At 42.0% G+C, this 21,141-nt stretch overlaps 2 protein-coding genes across 2 annotated transcripts; both read left to right on the top strand.

The window, feature by feature from the left end:
- The first annotated feature begins 387 nt into the window (after window positions 1-387).
- Window positions 388-7,322, top strand: rab5if (RAB5 interacting factor). The gene is made up of 4 exons (XM_056423830.1): window positions 388-675; window positions 3,993-4,096; window positions 4,180-4,309; window positions 5,671-7,322. Exons 1-4 carry the CDS (start codon window positions 568-570, stop codon window positions 5,710-5,712), a joined length of 384 nt encoding a protein of 127 aa, XP_056279805.1. The 5' UTR covers window positions 388-567; the 3' UTR covers window positions 5,713-7,322.
- Window positions 7,323-7,988: 666 nt separating this feature from the next.
- Window positions 7,989-19,410, top strand: dhx35 (DEAH-box helicase 35). The gene is made up of 21 exons (XM_056422535.1): window positions 7,989-8,076; window positions 8,412-8,539; window positions 8,650-8,742; window positions 9,623-9,700; window positions 10,241-10,345; window positions 10,419-10,480; window positions 10,870-10,939; window positions 11,222-11,281; window positions 11,454-11,566; window positions 11,658-11,754; window positions 12,100-12,258; window positions 14,007-14,217; window positions 14,603-14,727; window positions 14,823-14,877; window positions 15,327-15,517; window positions 15,607-15,684; window positions 15,773-15,902; window positions 17,318-17,399; window positions 17,479-17,550; window positions 17,712-17,823; window positions 18,143-19,410. The coding sequence occupies exons 1-21, from the start codon at window positions 8,037-8,039 to the stop codon at window positions 18,179-18,181; spliced, it is 2,100 nt and encodes a 699-aa protein (XP_056278510.1). The 5' UTR covers window positions 7,989-8,036; the 3' UTR covers window positions 18,182-19,410.
- The last annotated feature ends 1,731 nt before the right edge of the window (window positions 19,411-21,141 follow it).

Here is a 21,141-nt window from a genome sequence, read left to right as displayed (position 1 = left end):
TCAAACAAAATATATTGTTATTAATATTATAATTTCATGTAAAAACTATTTATTGCTTACATTTTTTGTATTTTACTTTCATGCTAAAATAAAAAACAAGAACTTATAAACTTTGAGTCCCTTTTAAAAGCACTATTCAAATAAAATATATTATTAATATTATAATATAATGTAAAACTATTGCTTTAAATGTTTTGTTTCATGCTAAAAATAACAACTTAGAAACTTTATTCAACTCGCTTTGACAATAATGGGAGTGAAATTAAATGGAAAGCAGTTACAGCCTCCCACCACTTGGGGCCGCTGCAGGTTTTCGAAGCACTTCGCTGCAACGAGCGGGGCAGAGACGTCGCACTCTCTCATTGGCTGTCGGCGGCCGGGGTCAAACGGGGATGCGCATGCGCAGACAGAAACCCGTCAGCTCAGCGGAGCGTACGCTTCTCCCCACGTCCCGGTCCGTTTCTTCCCCTAGTCCACGCTAGAGACGCACATCTGGCTCCATGCGTCCCGGACTTGGACTTTTAAACTTTGTTTCCACGTCTGCAGCCGAAAGAGAAGGAGCAGAGAATGACGAGCAATTTAAAGCGGAAAGAAGAAAGTGCTCACCTGAACGGGGGCGTGAAGCAGCCCGCATGGAGCAAAGCCCTCAGCGGCGGCGCGGTGTGGGAGGATAAGGTCGGTCCCGGATTACCGGCGGAGACGCGCCGTTAATCGGCTCGGTGGTTTAAAACGAAACGTTTCTCTCTCACGTTTTACTAGGTTGACGGATATGTCGACGAAATGTTGCGTTCAGTGTCCCTGGTTATTTATGGCGTCCTACTCGTTTCAGTTCAAGTAATCCCAAATCCATAAAACGTCTTTTGTAAAATGTTTTATTTCATACTATTCTAGTTTTGCTTTTTAGGATTCCAGAGAAACCATTGATATGTTTTTATTTTAGCAACTAATTGGTTAACTGTTAAAGTGTGTCCATAATAATAATATAGTTTTCTTTTAAAGGAATCAGAGTAACTATTCATTCAATTATTTATTTAAGTATGTTTTTATTCAACTAATTGGCTTACTGTTGGCATTGTTGAAGTGTGTTCATAATAATAATAATAATATAGTTTTTTTCTTTTACGAGGACCAGAGTAACTATTCCTTTATTTATATATATAAAAAAATTTAATCAACTAATTAGCTAACTGTTAAAGTGGCAATGTTGAAGTGTATTCATTATATACATTGTTCCTTGAAGGGGACCAGAGTAACTATTCATTTAATTATTTATTATTCTTTATTTTACATTTTTCACCAACTGATTAGCTAAAGTGTGTTTTGGTATATTTTGTTAAAAAAAAGATTAAAATAAATAAATGAATATTTTTTAAGTAAAGAGGTGAAACAAAAAATAAAGACCCAAAGTGTTGATTGTAAATAAATACATGTTATTTCTAACCCACTGAAAGTATTGCAATATTTATGTATTTGAAGTCTTAAGAATTCATGACATCTATTGTTCATCTGGTCACATGACATCTATTGTTCATCTAGTCACATGACATCTATTGTTCATCTGGTCACATGACATCTATTGTTCACCTGGTCACATGACATCTATTGTTCATCTGGTCACATGACATCTATTGTTCATCTGGTCACATGACATCTATTGTTCATCTGGTCACATGACATCTATTGTTCATCTGGTCACATGACATCTATTGTTCATCTAGTCACATGACATCTATTGTTCATCTAGTCACATGACATCTATTGTTCATCTGGTCACATGACATCTATTGTTCATCTGGTCACATGACATCTATTGTTCATCTGGTCACATGACATCTATTGTTCATCTAGTCACATGACATCTATTGTTCATCTGGTCACATGACATCTATTGTTCATCTGGTCACATGACATCTATTGTTCATCTGGTCACATGACATCTATTGTTCATCTGGTCACATGACATCTATTGTTCATCTGGTCACATGACATCTATTGTTCATCTGGTCACATGACATCTATTGTTCATCTGGTCACATGACATCTATTGTTCATCTAGTCACATGACATCTATTGTTCATCTAGTCACATGACATCTATTGTTCATCTGGTCACATGACATCTATTGTTCATCTGGTCACATGACATCTATTGTTCATCTGGTCACATGACATCTATTGTTCATCTAGTCACATGACATCTATTGTTCATCTGGTCACATGACATCTATTGTTCATCTGGTCACATGACATCTATTGTTCATCTGGTCACATGACATCTATTGTTCATCTGGTCACATGACATCTATTGTTCATCTGGTCACATGACATCTATTGATCATCTGGTCACATGACATCTATTGTTCATCTGGTCACATGACATCTATTGTTCATCTGGTCACATGACATCTATTGTTCATCTGGTCACATGACATCTATTGTTCATCTGGTCACATGACATCTATTGTTCATCTGGTCACATGACATCTATTGTTCATCTGGTCACATGACATCTATTGTTCATCTGGTCACATGACATCTATTGTTCATCTGGTCACATGACATCTATTGTTCATCTGGTCACATGACATCTATTGTTCATCTGGTCACATGACATCTATTGTTCATCTGGTCACATGACATCTATTGTTCATCTGGTCACATGACATCTATTGTTCATCTGGTCACATGACATCTATTGTTCATCTGGTCACATGACATCTATTGTTCATCTGGTCACATGACATCTATTGTTCATCTGGTCACATGACATCTATTGTTCATCTGGTCACATGACATCTATTGTTCATCTGGTCACATGACATCTATTGTTCATCTGGTCACATGACATCTATTGTTCATCTGGTCACATGACATCTATTGTTCATCTGGTCACATGACATCTATTGTTCATCTGGTCACATGACATCTATTGTTCATCTGGTCACATGACATCTATTGTTCATCTGGTCACATGACATCTATTGTTCATCTGGTCACATGACATCTATTGTTCATCTGGTCACATGACATCTATTGTTCATCTGGTCACATGACATCTATTGTTCATCTGGTCACATGACATCTATTGTTCATCTGGTCACATGACATCTATTGTTCATCTAGTCACATGACATCTATTGTTCATCTGGTCACATGACATCTATTGTTCATCTGGTCACATGACATCTATTGTTCATCTGGTCACATGACATCTATTGTTCATCTGGTCACATGACATCTATTGTTCATCTGGTCACATGACATCTATTGTTCATCTGGTCACATGACATCTATTGTTCATCTGGTCACATGACATCTATTGTTCATCTGGTCACATGACATCTATTGTTCATCTGGTCACATGACATCTATTGTTCATCTAGTCACATGACATCTATTGTTCATCTGGTCACATGACATCTATTGTTCATCTGGTCACATGACATCTATTGTTCATCTGGTCACATGACATCTATTATTCATCTAGTCACATGACATCTATTATTCATCTAGTCACATGACATCTATTGTTCATCTAGTCACATGACATCTATTGTTCATCTAGTCACATGACATCTATTGATCATCTAGTCACATGACATCTATTGTTCATCTAGTCACATGACATCTATTGATCCTCCTCTATCCTCTCATGAAGGTTTCTTCCATATTTTCCCCTGAAGGGTTGTTTGGGGTTTGAACTTGACCTCCAATGTAAGGTCAAAGGTCAGGGATGTCCATGTGTACAGATTGTAAAGCCCTCTGAGGCACATTTGTAAAAAATAAACTGAATTGAATTAGGAGTCGTGTTCATTACCAAACTAAAAAGCCCCAAATACATCAGGAGGTTTTCAGAGGGTCCCTGTAGTGTTCCAGGAGTGTAATTATGCAAATATATAAATCTTCAAGATCGCCACTTTCAGGTCTGTTAATGTGTCCCCAAAAAGGTTGTTGTTGTTGTTTCTCCTCTAGTTAAAACTTCTCTCTCCTCAGGACGAGTTCTTAGACGTGATCTACTGGCTCCGGCAAATCATCGCCATCATCCTCGGAGTGATTTGGGGCGTCGCACCACTGAAAGGATTCCTGGCAATCGTCATGTGAGTGTTCCTGCACCCCCCCCCCCCCCCAATAACAGGGACATTAACGTTCTTTTTTCTTCTTCTCTTTCTTCCCTCGGTAGATTCTGCATCATCAACGCCGGCGTCCTGTATGTTTACTTCAGCAGCTTCCAGCAGGTGGACGAGGAGGAGTACGGCGGCACGTGGGAACTCACCAAAGAAGGCTTCATGACGTCGTTCGCTCTGTTCCTGGTGAGGACCGGGTTCACACGCTGCTTCGGTCTTTAAAAAATTATGTTTGAGGTGTTTGAGGTATAAAATATGACTGATTAAAAAAAAAAAGTATTTATAGTATGTATGTCTTCCTGCTGACCAGGATGATCATGATGGTTTCAGTTTGCTTTGGATTAAAAAGAGAGAAACCGCTAAAAACTGATTTTTCATATAATATAGAAAAATATATGTAAAATATTCACTAAAAATAACCAAAGTTGTATTTGTCAAATTGGTCGACAGCTGCTCTGCTGCTCTTTTTACTTTTTGGGGATCTCCGTCACTTAAATTTGTCTTCATTTAGACATGTCAACATTATACATGGATACTAAAGTTAGATTTGTCAGACAATAATAAAGCAAAACTAAAAAAGTTCTTTATAAAACGTACAAAAAGAACAAATACTAAAATCCCCTTTTATGATCTTTTACATGTAAATCAAAATGTCACATGACACTTTAGTTATTGCATCATAGGGTCAACACATGACCTCGTAGGTGTCACATGACACTTTAGTTATTGCATCATAGGGTTAAAGCATGACCTCAGGTGTCACATGACACTTTAGTTATTGCATCATAGGGTCAAAACATGACCTCATAGGTGTCACATGACACTTTAGTTATTGCATCATAGGGTTAAAGCATGACCTCAGGTGTCACATGACACTTTAGTTATTGCATCATAGGGTCAAAACATTACCTCAGGTGTCACATGACACTTTAGTTATTGCATCATAGGGTCAAAACATGACCTCATAGGTGTCACATGACACTTTAGTTATTGCATCATAGGGTCAAAACATTACCTCAGGTGTCACATGACACTTTAGTTATTGCATCATGGGGTCAAAACATGACCTCATAGGTGTCACATGACGCTTCATCACTGACATTAAGTGGAGTTATTGCGTAATAAGGTAAAAACATGACCTCATAGGTGTCACATGACACTTTAGTTATTGCATCATAGGGTCAAACCATGACCTCATAGGTGTCACATGACACTTTAGTTATTGCATCATAGGGTCAAAACATGACCTCAGGTGTCACATGACACTTTAGTTATTGCATCATAGGGTCAAAACATGACCTCATAGGTGTCACATGACGCTTCATCACTGACATTAAGTGGAGTTATTGCATCATAGGGTCAAAACATGACCTCATAGGTGTCACATGACACTTTAGTTATTGCATCATAGGGTCAAAACATTACCTCAGGTGTCACATGACACTTTAGTTATTGCATCATAGGGTCAAAACATGACCTCGTAGGTGTCACATGACGCTTCACCCCTCCCCCTCTCACGCCTCTGTTCCCTGCTCTCTCCTCTCCAGGTGGTGTGGATCATCTTTTACACGGCTCTACATTTTGACTGACGGGGACGACTTCCAGTACGAACATTTTGGTCGCGGTAAAATCGGCGAGTGACGGAGGAACCTCCGCGGCTCGAGGCGCGCCAAAAAAAAACGCTCCCACATACAGTATGAACTTTTCAGTGTGCAGTGCATCATGGGAATCCTAGATCGATTTAAAAACCAGACCCTGCAACACCACCGCCATGTTCCGAGATCAAATTTTGCTGACTATTTTCTATTTTATTTAAGGCACCCATGATTACACTTTCACACACACATGTACACGTCCTTCATCATCTTCATCTTCACCCACCTAAACACGAATGAATATCTTCGGCTTAGACCGGCTGCAGCGCCGATGGAACAAACCAGTCGAGGAGATTTTAGACCGTGAAGAAAAAGAAGTGGCGAGTGTTTTACGCCCTCATGTATTTATGTGGGTTCAATCGGTCCGAGAGCGTGAAGAGTTTCCTTTTTGTTCTTTTTAAAATGTAGAGCCAAAACCTTCATTTTGTTTTGGTGAATAAAACTACAAGTGAGGGATTGTTTGTGTGTCCTCACTGTTTAATAAAAAATAAAATAATATTGTCACGAAAATCAGAAATTTCACTCTAAAATTATAGATTTGCCTTTTAAAAAAAAAAGGAAATAATCAAATGAATTAGTAAAATGTGTTTAAAAAATAATTATTTCAAAGTGTCACGGCAACAAAGCGCATTAGAGGTTACCTTCCAGTGTGACTGGTTTTTGTTAAAGCTTCATCTGGTTTTGAAAGATTGAGGAAAATCAGAGCTTCCATGTTTTATTTTATTTATTCAAATTTTTTTTTAACCACTGGATTAAAAACAAACATTTTCAAATAAACAACAAAGAAATTAAAAGAACTTGCCGATTGTTTTTTTTCTTCTTGGTAAAAGGTCTGGTGTCCGGCAAAAGGTCAAAGGTCGGCGCAGCTGAAAATCTCGCTCGTGCTAATTTTAACATTTGGGGGAAACGAATGTCGACCGGACATCCGATCTGCGTCCCCGTCAGGCCCATCGGGAGGAAGCGCCGCTCTCCAGACTGAAGCTCAGCTGTTCCTCGGTGTCATGTTTAATCGATGGCATTAGTTAGGAGGGTAGAAATAATACAAATAAAGTGTTTTTAATTCTCACACGTAGCTTCTTACCTGTTGTTGGAAATTAATTTAAACTGTCTGTAATTTCTCTACAACGTCACTTTGTTGTTTTCAAATCCACGATGTGTTACAGTATTTATGTGTTTCTTTTATTACTTTAGGTATTTTATCTTTAAGAACTTTTAAAAAGCGGTCGGGTCTAATTCTGCTTTTACATACGCCTGTTGTATTTTCTGATCAAATCTTTTGGGGAATCATTAAACACGGACTTTATTCAGCCTCCATTTTCATTTTGTATCTATTTCTTTTTAAAATTGTTTTTGTTTAAATCTAGAAGAGAAGATATGTCTTTGTTTATTTCTGTTTACTGGAATGCGTTGCGTTGTTATGGAAACCCAATTAATTTCAAAGTCGTCAAATATAAACACAGTTCTTAAAAGTGAATAAGATACAATAATAAAGTTTATCTTTTTATTTGAGTACACGTGGAGAGAAATAAAACAAGTTAAAATTGTGCTTTTGTCATTTTACTTGATTACATAAACTTTCACTGCAAAATGTAATTTATGTATCAAAAAGTTAAAGTACTCCTCGGTTGGAGTATTACTGAAGTACTACGGCTCATTTTAAATACTTTGTTTAGGAGTAGTGTGTAATGGAAGCAAAGTACCTCAAAAGTATTTATTTTAAACCTTGACTCAGAATGTTGACTTATCTCATTACATTGATTTATTTTCATCAATATTTCTTATTTTCTTCATGCTAATCAGCCGTTTTGATGAAAAATAAACCTGTAAGTTATTTAAATGAGAAACACTTTTAAATATTAGTCAGCATCTCAAACAAATATAGTTATTATCTTTACTTGACTAAATATCTCCTTATTTTGAGATACTAAGTTATTATATGAAGTCATTTAAAATATTTATTAATTATTTAAAGGTGCTATGTCATTATTTTGTACAACGTTTAGAATTTTAATGACTTGCAGAGTTAAACACATAAATCATAATTGTATTAAAGAGCTCTCTTTTATAGATTTTTGTGTATTTATTAATGTATTACTACTTAGTATTCAGCTGACTGGAACGTGCTGCTGTTCTCAAACGCATCGGCATCATTCATAAAATACATGGATCATGACGTCATCTACGCGGAAGAGAAAAGAAAGAGAACTGAAGCCGTAAAGCAAAAATAGAGAGGGAAAAAAACCTGACGTAAATCCAAGATGGCTTCTCCCTTATCCACGATGAAATTTTGGAAGCCGGGTAAGTTCGATTAAATAAAGAATAATGAGGCCATTTAATGGTTATTTTTCTTCCGGTTAATGTTACATGATGTACCGGTGGAAATAAGACAGTCCCGGTTCGGTGTTTGGTTGCGTTCACCGCCGCTGCGTAATCTCCGCAGCCATCGGGTAACGTTCCCGCTGCGGAACCAGAACCGGAACGAACAGCACGAGCAAAACAAGATGAACGGGACCGAAAAACTCCAACTTCCATCGGATACGGGGCTGCGTCTTTGTTTGGAAGTCATTTGAAGAGCAACCCTGTCGCGTCTTCCTCCGCTCGCATTTGAAATGAAACACTCCCTCCTGCTGCAGGGTCGGAGGCTCCGGGCATCTCCGAGGAGCGGGAGCTGCACAGCGAGACCACCGGCTCCCCGGTGGTCTTCAACCCGCACACGGCCCTCTCCATCGAGAAGCAGCGGCAGAAGCTCCCCGTGTTCAAGGTTTCCGCTCCGCCCTGAACGCAGCACCGCAGTGTGTGTTGATGAACGCTGTCTGTTTGATTCTGTTATGACACTGTTGTTGTTGTTGTTTTTCATGGCGTCCTGTTCAGCATAGAAACAACATCTTGTACCTGGTGGAGACTTTCCAGACCGTCATCATCGTCGGTGAGACGGGATGCGGGAAAACCACGCAGCTGCCGCAGGTCAGTGACCCCCCCCCCTCAGGTCAGTGACCCCCCCCCCCTCTCAGGTCAGTGACCCCCCCCCCCTCTCAGGTCAGTGACCCCCTCAGGTCAGTGACCCCCCCCCCCTCTCAGGTCAGTGTAGCACGGTGGGCCTCAGGTCAGCAACTAGAACCTCCTCCTCCTTCTATTTTCCTCCCCTCTCCCATCTACCCTCTTCCTCTTCCTCCTCCCTCCTCCTTCTCCTTCTCTTCTCCTCCCACTTACGTCTCCTCCTTCTCCTCCCTCTTCCTTCACCTCCCCAGATCCCCTCTTCCTCCTCACCTCTCCTCCCTGTTCCATCTCCTCCTCCTCCCCATCTCTCCTCTTCCTCCTCCCCTCTTCCCCTCTACATCCTCCTCTCCCTTCTCCCATCCCCCTCTCCTCTTCCGCCTCTTTCCCCCCCTCTTCCTCTCTCCCCCTCTCCCTCCCTCCATCCCTCCAGCCATCCCTTCCTCCTCCTCCTCTCTCCCCCTCTCCCTCCTCCTCCTCCTCCTCCTATTCCCGCCTTCCATATCAAGCTGCTAAAATGTAACACTATTACTGAGACACTTTTACACTATGAAACCAACGCACCTCTATCTTATTTAACTTGATAACGTTTATTTATTCCTCTTGTTTATTTGTGCCTCTTGTGTATTTGTTCCTCTTGTTTATTTGTTTCTCTATGTTTTGTATCCTGTGTATTTGTTATCTTGTCCTTCTTTGTTATTTTCTGCTTCTGGCATTTTATTTGACGACATTCACCTCCCAACGTCAGAGAAATGCTGCAGGGGACGGACGCCCTTCATGGGCGGGGTCACATGTCTTCTTCTTCTTCTTCTCCACCTGACGCTCCTTCTTTTATTCTGACTCCTCTCAGTACCTGCTGGAGGCCGGCTGGGCGGCGGAGGGGAAGGTCATCGGCGTGACGCAGCCTCGCCGCATCGCCGCCATCTCCGTAAGACCAACGCCGACACACACACACCCATTTACAAGTGTGGGGTCACTTAGAAATGTCCTTATTTCTCATCATCAATCATAACTCTCTCCATAGTTAATGTGTGATGACTATTCTCTGGTGTTAGTGAAGTCTCTCCAGAGGTGTGTAGAGGCCCATCTCCAGTGTTCTAGTGGTACATTGTGTTCTCGCCTTAGAAGACTAGCGGAGGGGTAGAAAACCCTGAAACCCTTTTTATGTGAGCGCAGCTGAAAACAGTTATGCTGCTGAGAGAAGCTATAAAACTGTTCTTCCTTTGAGCCACAAGAAGAACTACATTAATATTGACTATAAACATCATAATTTATAACCTCCAATGTCTGGAATAGATTTAATATTCATTCTGCAATTAATTAGATAAATAAGTGAGTTTTCATGGGAAACACCAAATTGTCTGGGTGACTCCAAACTTTTGACCGATGTTGTTTAATAAAAGATATAAGCGTAGTTCAGGCTGAAGGACACCTGCCTCATGCGTTAGGCCCCTCCCCCTGCTCTCAGGTCGCTAACCGCGTAGCGGAGGAGCGCGGCGCTCTGATCGGACACGAGGTGGGCTACACCATCCGGTTCGACGACTGCTCCGACCCCCACGCCACGAGGATCAAGGTACCCCCCCCCCCCCGGATGCTTGAAGTCTGGGCTCCTGTCCCGGGCTTGACGTGTGCCCCGTGTGCTTCAGTTCCTGACGGACGGCATGCTGGTGCGGGAGATGATGGCCGACCCCCTTCTGAAGAAATACAGGTACGCGCTTCTAAAGTCGGGTGTTTTTTGGTTTTGAGTTGTGGAGGCGGGGAAAAAAGATCGGACGTGACGGATGATGACGCCGGTGGCGCTGCCCGAGGGGGGGGGGGGGGTTCAGAGCGGCCGGCGGCCTTCCCACGCTACACTAGCTGGCTAGTTAGTGAAGCGTGGGAAGGCCTCTCTCTTCCGCCATGCGTTCATGCTCACACTCACACGCGTTGTGTTACCGCTAACAGCTGACGCCGGTCGCCACGACCACGGACAATAATACTGGAAGCACATCGTCTCTTTTATTCACGCGTGTTATTGGACATGTTCGTGTTTTATGTCATCAAGACGGCGTTTGATTCATTCTTTGTAACTGCTCATGTTGTTGTTGTTGTTGTCAGTGTGTTGATGCTGGATGAAGCGCATGAGAGAACCCTGTTCACCGACATCGCCATCGGCCTCCTCAAGAAGGTACTTCAAAGGAACTTTACCATTTCACCGCAATTCATACTTTAAATACTCAGAAGGTGGAGACTCCTCGTCGGTCTTTAACGGGTCGTTGTTGTTCTTTCTGTTGTTGTTGTTCTTTCTGTTCTTTTTGTTCTTATTTTTGTTCTTTCTTCCTGTTCTTCTTTTTTCTTCTTGTTCTCCTTCTTGTTCGTTCTTTTTCTTTCTTCTTGTTCCTTTTTGTTCTTGTTCTTCCTTCTTGTTCTTTATCCTTGTTCTTTCTTCTTCTTTCTCTTTCTTCTACAGATTCAGAAGAAGCGGCCGGACCTGAGGCTGATCGTGGCCTCGGCCACGCTGGACGCCAAGGTGAGAGGAGCCGCACCGTTTCCACTCGTCTGAGCGGAGAGAAACAAAGACGGGCGAGTCGGGTCAGACGTCCCGCCGCCGGCAGCGCTCTGATGACGTGATTTAAATGATATTAAATGTAAATCATAAATGTTCCTTTTCACCTTTCACCTTCTTTTTTTTTTATCTGAAGAAATTCCACGACTTCTTCAACCTGAACGAGTCCGGCGACCCCAACAAGGACACGTGTGGGATCCTGACCGTGGAGGGACGCACCTTCCCCGTGGACGTCTTCTACACCGTCAGGTAGTCCGCCGTCCGAGTCCCAACACGTCTGTCCTGAGATTTGTTGTTTCTGTTGTGCCATGATGTTGTTGTTGTTGTTGTGCGCTTTCAGCCCCGTCCCGGACTACGTGAAGGCCACGGTGGAGACGGTGCTGAAGATCCACGAGACGGAGGACGACGGAGACGTGTTGGCTTTCCTCACCGGGCAGGTCAGTGTCTCAGATATTACTTTAAATCTATATTTAAAGAGTAACTAAACCAAACTACATTTTAAAAGATGAAATACAAAAAAGATACAATATATATTTATATATTTTCATTTTCTTCTTCTGAATATTACTTTAAATCTGTATTTAAAGAGTAACTAAACAAAACTAGATTTTAAAAGATGAAACAAATAAATATAATATATATATATATAAAATATACTTGTATAATATATGTATCTAATATATATATATACACACACACACACGCATGCAGGTATGCGTGTGTGTATATAATTACACCATTTATTCTTTGTCTTCATGTCGTTGTCGTTGTCTCCCCCCCAGGAGGAAGTGGAGAAGGTGGTGTCTCTCCTGCAGGAGCAGGCCAGGTCTCTGTCCCGATCCGGCATGAAGAAGCACCTGAGGATCCTGCCCATGTACTCCGGCCTATCGTTCGCCGAGCAGATGAAGGTGTTCGAGAGGACGCCCCCTGCTGTCCGCAAGGTGCGCTCGTTTTGACTTATTTTTAGTAGAGAGAAGAATTATCACGCAGCATTTTGTGGTGAAATTTGCATTTCCATTATTTAGCTTTTTCGCGCCATTTGGCATCCAACCAATGACTAAAAAAAAAGACATCTGGCTAATTTATATTCACTTCTTTTATTCAACTTTCACAAGTCTGTAACCGGTGGAAAAAATAACTAAAAGATATATATATATATATTAGATAAAATAATTTAATATATATATATATTTCGACATAATATATGTGTGTGTGTATATATATATATTAGATAAAATAATTTAATATATATATACATACACACATATATCTAAATATAAATAGTAGTGCTGTGAAAAATAACGCGTTAATTCAATTACAGGTTTAACTAGTTTAAAAAAAAAACGCATTTAACGCATGCGCAGAATGAGCTTCCAATCCGTCTGTTGTTGGTCGTCGGGACGAAAAAAAGTCACTTGCAAAATAAGCTTCCAATCCACCACTTCAATCTGAACTCTGTCCGCTCTCATGCAGACGGTCTGTTCATCGGTAATGAGCCTTCCGCAGGTTCACCTACGGAAACCTTGTTATGACTTTTACTTCCTGTAGATCAGGGTCTCAACACGTCGATCGCGACCTGCCAGTCGATCGCGGCGTAGTGTCGGTAGATCGCATGACATTAAAGAGATTGGCCCGCCCCCTGACATGTTCTCTAGAGCACGTCTTTGTTCTTTTATTAAACTAAACGTCTGTTGTTGATCGTATCTCCACAGCAGCATGTCATTTCTGTCTCTTCGCGTTGCGTTAACACTTATCGATCTCCGTCTGGCGCGCCACAGAGCTCCGTGCGCGCGCATCGGGACCGAGCAAAACAAAAGTCACTTGTCAATCTGTCCACCTTTAGATTGTATCATGGTGGAGTTAATGGTTGACAAACAAGAGAACAATGTTCTGTTTAACCCTCCTGTTACCTTTACATTTACTAACATATTTTACCCTCGGGGTCAATTTGACCCCAGCAATTAAAACCTCCAGAAAATTATTAGAATTAATATTGCTTCCCAAGTTTAAGTGTGAGGTACTTTATGTTTGTTTGTTGACTACCTAAATAGCCCTTTAAATAAATAAAAAAGTTGATATTTCTTATATGTTTGACAGTGAAAAACAGCCTGGGGTCAAATTGACCCCAAAGAACACCGACATTAAACATTGAATGGGGTCAAATTGACCCGAAAGGTAACAGGAGGGTTAAACATTCTGTTTAGGATGAAGATGTATTAATGTTCCATATGGAAGAAAACTGCTAAATAACTGCTGAGTTGCAGCACCATTGTATAGAAGAATGTATAAATGTATATCTCTGTCTTTTGTCATAAATCTCTATGTTCTCACAAAATATACCGAGAATATCGGTAATATGTGATTAATCATGATTAATCCACAAAAACCTGTGATTAACCCGATTAAAAATTGTAATCGTTTCACAGCCCTAATAAATAGATACATATACATTAATATATATTATATTAATAATATATATATATATATAATATATATATATGTCTATCACAGTTGCATCAGAATATTTGTTGCACATCTCCAGTATATTGAGCAATATATTAAAACAGCAGAGATGCTAATTCAAAGATCACAAAATGTCTAAAGTTCACGACTTCCATCCTGCAGGTAAAGTTGAGCTATGTGTGGTTCAACGCCGACATGTCAACTTGGTGTGATTCCCTTCTTCCAGGTCGTGGTGGCCACCAACATCGCCGAGACCTCCATCACCATCAACGGCGTCGTGTTCGTCATCGACTGTGCGTTCGTGAAGCTGCGAGCGTACAACCCTCACGGCGCCATCGAGTCGCTGGTGGTCACGCCCATCTCCAAGGCTTCGGCCAGCCAGAGGGCCGGGAGGTCCGGACGAAACCGGCCCGGGAAATGCTTCAGACTCTACACGGGTGAGCAGGCGGGAGAGCTTGGGCCAAGAGTTGAGGAAGATCGAAGGATTTGTGCATCGTCAGCATTTTTTGGCAAAGTGTTTTGGTTAAATCCTTTTTTTCTCCTTGTTTTTTTATGGCTCTGGTCCACTCTGCTTCATGTGTTAGAGCTGCATTCTCTCTCCTGACCACCAGGGGGCTCCTCTGGTTGGTTTTCAAGTGTTCTTGCCTACAAAGGTCTCGTTCAGCGTTCGGTTGTAGGTAGCTCCGCCCCCTCTCGTGTCTCTTCTGGTTGCAAAAAAACCAAGATGGCGTCCGCCAAAAGGCCAAACTCGAGGCTTCAGACGTCGTCCACAAAGCAGCGGGTGTCGTGGTCCTCACTGACCCCCCCCCCCCCCCTCCCCAGAGGAGGACTTCGAGAAGCTGCCGGCCTCCACCGTGCCGGAGATGCAGCGCACCAACCTGGCGCCCGTCATCCTGCAGCTCAAAGCGCTCGGCATCGACAACGTGCTGCGCTTCAGCTTCCTGTCCGTGAGTAGTGTGTGTGTGTGTGTAGTGTGTGTGTGTGTGTGTGTGTGTGTATAACTGTGTGTGTGTAACTGAGTGTGTGTTTCTTCGTTCTCCAGCCTCCTCCGGCTCAGACGATGGTTCAGGCTCTCGAGCTGCTCTACGCGCTGGGAGGTAAGAGACCGGAGTCGCCTTCAAAATAAAAGCCTCAAATCGAGAAAAAAAAGGGGAAAACGGCACAAATTAAGCTCACGGGTAGAAAAGAAAAGAAAAACGACAACAAAGGATGAGCTATTTCTTTTCTCTCTCTCTCCCTCTCTCTCTCCCTCTCTCTCTCTCTCTCCCCTCTCTCCCTCTCTCCCCTCTATCTCTCCCCTCTCTCTCTCTCCCTCTCTCTCTCTCTCCCCTCTATCTCTCCTCTATCTCTCCCTCTCCCTCTATCTCTCTATCTCCCTCTCTCTCTCTCTCCCTCTCTCTCTATCTCCCTCTCTCTCTCTCTCTCTTCCTCTCTCTCCCTCTCCCTCTATCTCTCTCTCTCTCCCTCTCTCCCCCTCTCTCTCTCTCCTCTATCTCCTCCCTCCCTCTCCTCTCTCTCTCTCTCTCTCTCTCTCCCCCACCCCCAGGCCTGGACCACTATGGCCGCCTGACCGACCCGATGGGCGTGCGGATGGCCGAGTTCCCGCTCAGCCCGATGTTCGCCAAGATGCTCCTGGAGTCGGGCGCCGTCGGCTGCTCCAAGGAGATCGTGAGCATCGCGGCGATGATGCAGATCCAGAACATCTTCGTCGTGCCGGCCAATCAGAAGAAAGCTGCCGTGAGTCATCGAGGAGTCATTATTATTGATCTGTTTGCGTTGATTAACGAGTTAATGAGGACGACGTGCCCCCCCCCCCCCCCCCCCAGGCCCGCGAGCACAGGAAGTTTGCCGTAGCCGAAGGAGACCACCTCACCATGCTGAACGTGTACGAGGCGTTCCTGAAGGTAGCGCGGCGGCGAGCGCAGCAGAAGTTGATGAGGAAGGTGTTGTTGTTTTTCGATGAAGACTTTTTTCCTGTCCTCTTTCCCGCAGCACCAGAAGAGCTCCCAGTGGTGCCGGGAACACTTCCTGAACTACAAGGGCCTCCAGCGCGCCGCCACGGTGCGCGAGCAGCTCCGCCGCCTCATGAACAAGTTCAAGGTGCCGAAGACGTCCAGCGAAGGTGAGGACCTGTCAATCACCTGAAGCCCCGCCCCTAAAGGGCCCCCTGTCAATCTCCTGTAGCCCCGCCCCTAAAGGGCCCCCTGTCAATCACCTGTAGCTCCGCCCCTAAAGCGCCCCTGTCAATCACCTGTAGCCCCGCCCCTAAAGGGCCCCCTGTCAGTCACCTGAAGCCCCGCCCCTAAAGCGCCCCCTGTCAATCTCCTGTAGCCCCGCCCCTAAAGCGCCCCCTGTCAATCACCTGAAGCCCCGCCCCTAAAGCATCCCCTGCTTTATGGTCTGACTCTAAATGACCATAAAGTATAAATGATGACATCATGCTGTATAGAAGAAGACTTGAAACTAGAGACTGAGACATAAACTCACGTTTACAATGTTTACTGAGGGAATACATCAAGAGAAGTAGTCACTATAGAGACTTCTATACAACCAGAGGAGCCCCCTGGTGGTCAGGAGAGAGAATGCAGCTTTAACACATGAAGCATAGACTTCTATACAACCAGAGGAGCCCCCTGGTGGTCAGGAGAGAGAAGGCAGCTTTGACACATGAAGCATAGACTTCTATACAACCAGAGTAGCCCCCTGGTGGCCAGGAGAGAGAATGCAGCTTTAACACATGAATCATAGACTTCTATACAACCAGAGGAGCCCCCTGGTGGTCAGGAGAGAGAATGCAGCTTTAACACATGAATCATAGACTTCTATACAACCAGAGGAGCCCCCTGGTGGTCAGGAGAGAGAATGCAGCTTTAACACATGAAGCATAGACTTCTATACAACCAGAGGAGCCCCCTGGTGGCCAGGAGAGAGAATGCAGCTTTAACACATGAAGCATAGGCTTCTATACAACCAGAGGAGCCCCCTGGTGGTCAGGAGAGAGAATGCAGCTTTAACACATGAAACATAGACTTCTATACAACCAGGAGTTGCCCCCTGGTGGTCAGGAGAGAGAATGCAGCTTTAACACATGTAGCATAGACTTCTATACAACCAGAGGAGTCGCCCCCTGGTGGTCAGGAGAGAGAATGCAGCTTTAACACATGAAGCATAGACTTCTATACAACCAGAGGAGTCGCCCCCTGGTGGTCAGGAGAGAGAATGCAGCTTTAACACATGAAGCATAGACTTCTATACAACCAGAGGAGCCACCTGGTGGTCAGGAGAGAGAATGCAGCTTTAACACATGAAGCATAGACTTCTATACAACCAGAGGAGTCGCCCCCTGGTGGTCAGGAGAGAGAATGCAGCTTTAACACATGAAGCATAGACTTCTATACAACCAGAGGAGCCACCTGGTGGTCAGGAGAGAGAATGCAGCTTTAACACGTGAAGCATAGACTTCTATACAACCAGAGGAGTCGCCCCCTGGTGGTCTGAGGTCACTGTGACCTCACAACACTGATTTTGTCTCAACAGGTGACCCTGACGTGATCTTGAAATGCATCGTTCATGGTTTTTTCGCGAATGCAGCCCGCATTCACCATTCTGGTTCCTATAGGTGAGTCTTCTTCTTCTTCTTCTTCTTCTTCTTCTTCTTCTTCCTCCACATGACTCTTGTATTCATTCTTCCCCGTCAGGACTTTACGAGACGACCGTGAGCTTCACATCCACCCGAACTCTGTTCTGTACGGAGAGAAACCTCCCAAATGGTACGAAGACACATTTCAACTTGACTAATTTTCTGTAAAAAGTTTCTTCCTAAAAGCTCCACTTTCAAAGTTTGTGTCGTACCAGAGATGTGCTCATGAGTCTTCAGCGTGGAGAAGGAAAGAAACTGAAGCGTATTGCAAAGTAACCGTCTCCTCTCCAGGGTGGTGTTCAACGAAGTCGTGCAGACGGCCAAATACTACATGCGCGATGTGACGGCCGTCGAGTCGTCCTGGTTGGTCGAGCTGGCCCCTCACTTTTACAAGCAGGCCCAGGTGTGTGTGTGGCATATTTTTATGTCCTGTATTGGAAAAGCAGGAGAACCATACATATATTTATTTATATAAACACCTTGATTGTATTTTTTATTTTTCCAGATAAGTATATTCATACATTTATTTATATATATTTATTTAAATGTTTATTTAAATATACATTTATTTATTTATACATTTATTTATATATACATCTATACATACATGTTTATTTATATATACTTATTCATATATTTTATTATATATATGTATACATGTTTATATATATATATATATGAATGAATGTTGCTTGTGATTAAACTGTTTCCCGTGTCTTCAGCACGGCTCTCTGGCCAGCAAGAGGTCCCGGATCCTCTGAACCTCCCCGTCCTCTCATCACCTCAACACCCATGAACCAAACAAAAAGAACGGAGGAGGAGGAGGAGGAGGAGGAGGAGGAGGAGGAGGAGGAGGAGGAGGAGGAGGAGGAGGAGGAGGAGGAGGAGGAGCTCCCCGCCGCTCCGTTGTGTGTGTATAAAGATATATCATATTTACGCCCCCCCACACACTAGTTTCTATGTGACGAGAGAGCGACGTGTGTGTGTGGACCACACTGTATATAGTCTGAGCGGGCTCGGGTCCAAACCTGGTTCTTAGCTTCATTCTTTTTTTAATTGCTGCATGATGAATAAAGGGAAGACAGCGGTGTGGCCCGGGCGGCTTTAATATGTTTTTATCGGGTTCATTTTATTTTGTATTTCTTCGCTTTCCACACCTTCTCTCACACACACACACACTCGCACACACACACTTATAGAAATACTTATTTTCAGGGAACCCGCCGCAGAGGGAAACGAATACTGACACTGTGAAGACCTCCTTTTATTTCTATTCTTCTGATCCTGGTTTTCCATACGCAGTGGCCTTGTCACCACTCTGTGCCAATTTATCTTTTAATATCAGACGTTCACATTTCTTTATTTATTTTTTTTAAAGATGGAATGTGAAAATAAAAAAAATCACCTGAGCATTGTACAAGAAAAGCTGTGAAATCCCCAAAAAATCCGATGAGAACAAGAAGAAGTGCCATTATTCAGTTCCTGTGACATTCACTCACTCATTCCAGAGCCTCAAAGAAACGGAGATCTTCAATCCGATCATCTCTTCCTCTCACGGTTGTTGTTTGTTGTTGTTGTTGTTGTCGACCAGTTGTTAAAAAACAAATGGCCAGTTATTTGCGATTTCCATATCGGCCGCTCGTCTTCTCCGTTTCCTGCTTTTTGGTGTTGTTTTTGTACGGTTTTCTCCTGAGGTATTTCGGCCCCTGAACGCACCAGTGAGCAGCGTGTTAAAGGTTTTGTTATTTGCTTTTCAAATATGTTTTTTAATTTTCTTCTTGAGGTTATGTAGGTAGACGAAGAGAGACGGAACCCCAGAAGAACACGCCGCCGTAGATGGGGACTCCAACTCGAGTTAGAAGAATAAGCCAACGAGTACCTCTTGCATGTGATGCGGTACCTGGCGTAGACTCTTAGGACCACCTTGTTCATCCCCAACTCACCTGCCATCTCTTCCTCACATGCTCAAATAAAGCCTTATTGTCATGCAGTGGGAGTCGGCTTCTTTTTTTAAATGTTTAAAATTTGTTTAAATGTGTGTGTTTTTTTACAATTGCTTAAGTAAGATTTTAAAAGAGCTAAACGCATCTCAAAATACAAGGACAACGTCTCTAATAAATGGAAATAAATATGTCGCATTCTATTCCTCTCTCTATATATATATAAATGTTTAATTATATTTATTTATAAATATACATTTATATATACATATTTGTATATATAAATATGTATATTCTTTTTTAGTCGTGTCAGGAAACGGAATAAAATACATTAACGCAGCAAAATTATGAATGGAGACAAAAGAGAAATGTGAATTGCATTATTTTTAAATTGCTAATCCACCTTATTTAAAACCAGGCCTTTGTGTGTTGGTTTCCATTGTGGTAAACAGGATATCACATGTGATGCTTCTCTACTGCTTTCATCAGAATTAAGGACTCAACAGTCAAGCGATGGGGTGTCTGGCCTCATGGGTTGCTATCTAAATGTCAGTTTAATGTCAGATTCCTGTCTTGTGTTGAGGGAAAAAATATGTTAATCGCCATTTTTAATGGAAAAGTAGAAAATGTGTTTAAAAGTTTTTCTCAATGTTTGAATTATTTAGCTTTTTCTGTCATTTTTGTGGAATACGAATTTTAAAAAAAATTGACACTTCGTGTACTTTTCTTTACATGCAGTGTACAATTTAACCTGCAGGTGTCGCTGTTGCACCACAAACCGGGCCCACTGTGTGAGCGAGCGTCTCCGGATGTTTTAGTTCACTCCAAAAAGGTTGCTTTGACCGATTCATTTTTATGGGCCTTTTAATATTTTTGCACAACATGTGACAATAAGTCCAAATGAAGTTTAGAGCCACCAGAAGGTAAGAGAAGGCACACCTTTATTAAAAAAAATAAAAATAATGGAATATGCAACACGAAAGCAATATAAATATAAGTGTTTTTCTCTCTCCAGATGGCAGAAACAAAAGCAAAAAAAAGTCACCAAAAACACATTTCCTGCTCTGCGACACATCTCCAACGTGAACACTGCTTCTTGCACTGAACACACGTTGAAACCTCGTGCAGTTATCTGGAAAACACCACCAAAAATCCCAGAAATCAGATACACCTGCATAAAAACACCAACAGATAAGATCTCACATAGGCTCACATTTTTGGTGAGAATGTGAAGACAGGAGGAGGAGGAGGAGGACCATCCCTTACAATACTATTCTTTTATGTTTACTTTAATTATCGTTACTTACTTTTCCTGATTTTACAGTAACACGTTGTAAAATAGCATTTTTCTTAAGTGTGTTCAATTAAATTACAGAATAAAACAACCAGGGGCAGGCCGGTGGTATTCTGGTCAGAATTTGCAATTGCACCATTAAATCTTTTTACACCTATACTAATATCAAATTACATTATGTTTTTGTCAACCTTCAACACATTTGTTTTATTAAACTATAAGTACATATGTATTCTATATTTATATAAATATGTATATAATATTTATATTGGATATAATATATATATAATAAATATAATATATATATTAATACATACATATATAATATATATATATTATATTTAGATTCATATATATATATGTATATATATAATATCTATATCTATATAATATATAATATATATTTATGTATATTACATATATATATTACATTTATATATAATATATATATTTATATATATATATATATATATATATATATATATAT

The sequence above is a fragment of the Pseudoliparis swirei genome, chromosome 9 (assembly GCF_029220125.1).
Source record: "Pseudoliparis swirei isolate HS2019 ecotype Mariana Trench chromosome 9, NWPU_hadal_v1, whole genome shotgun sequence".
Taxonomy (NCBI): domain Eukaryota; kingdom Metazoa; phylum Chordata; class Actinopteri; order Perciformes; family Liparidae; genus Pseudoliparis; species Pseudoliparis swirei.
This window is presented reverse-complemented; position numbering and strand designations above follow the sequence as displayed.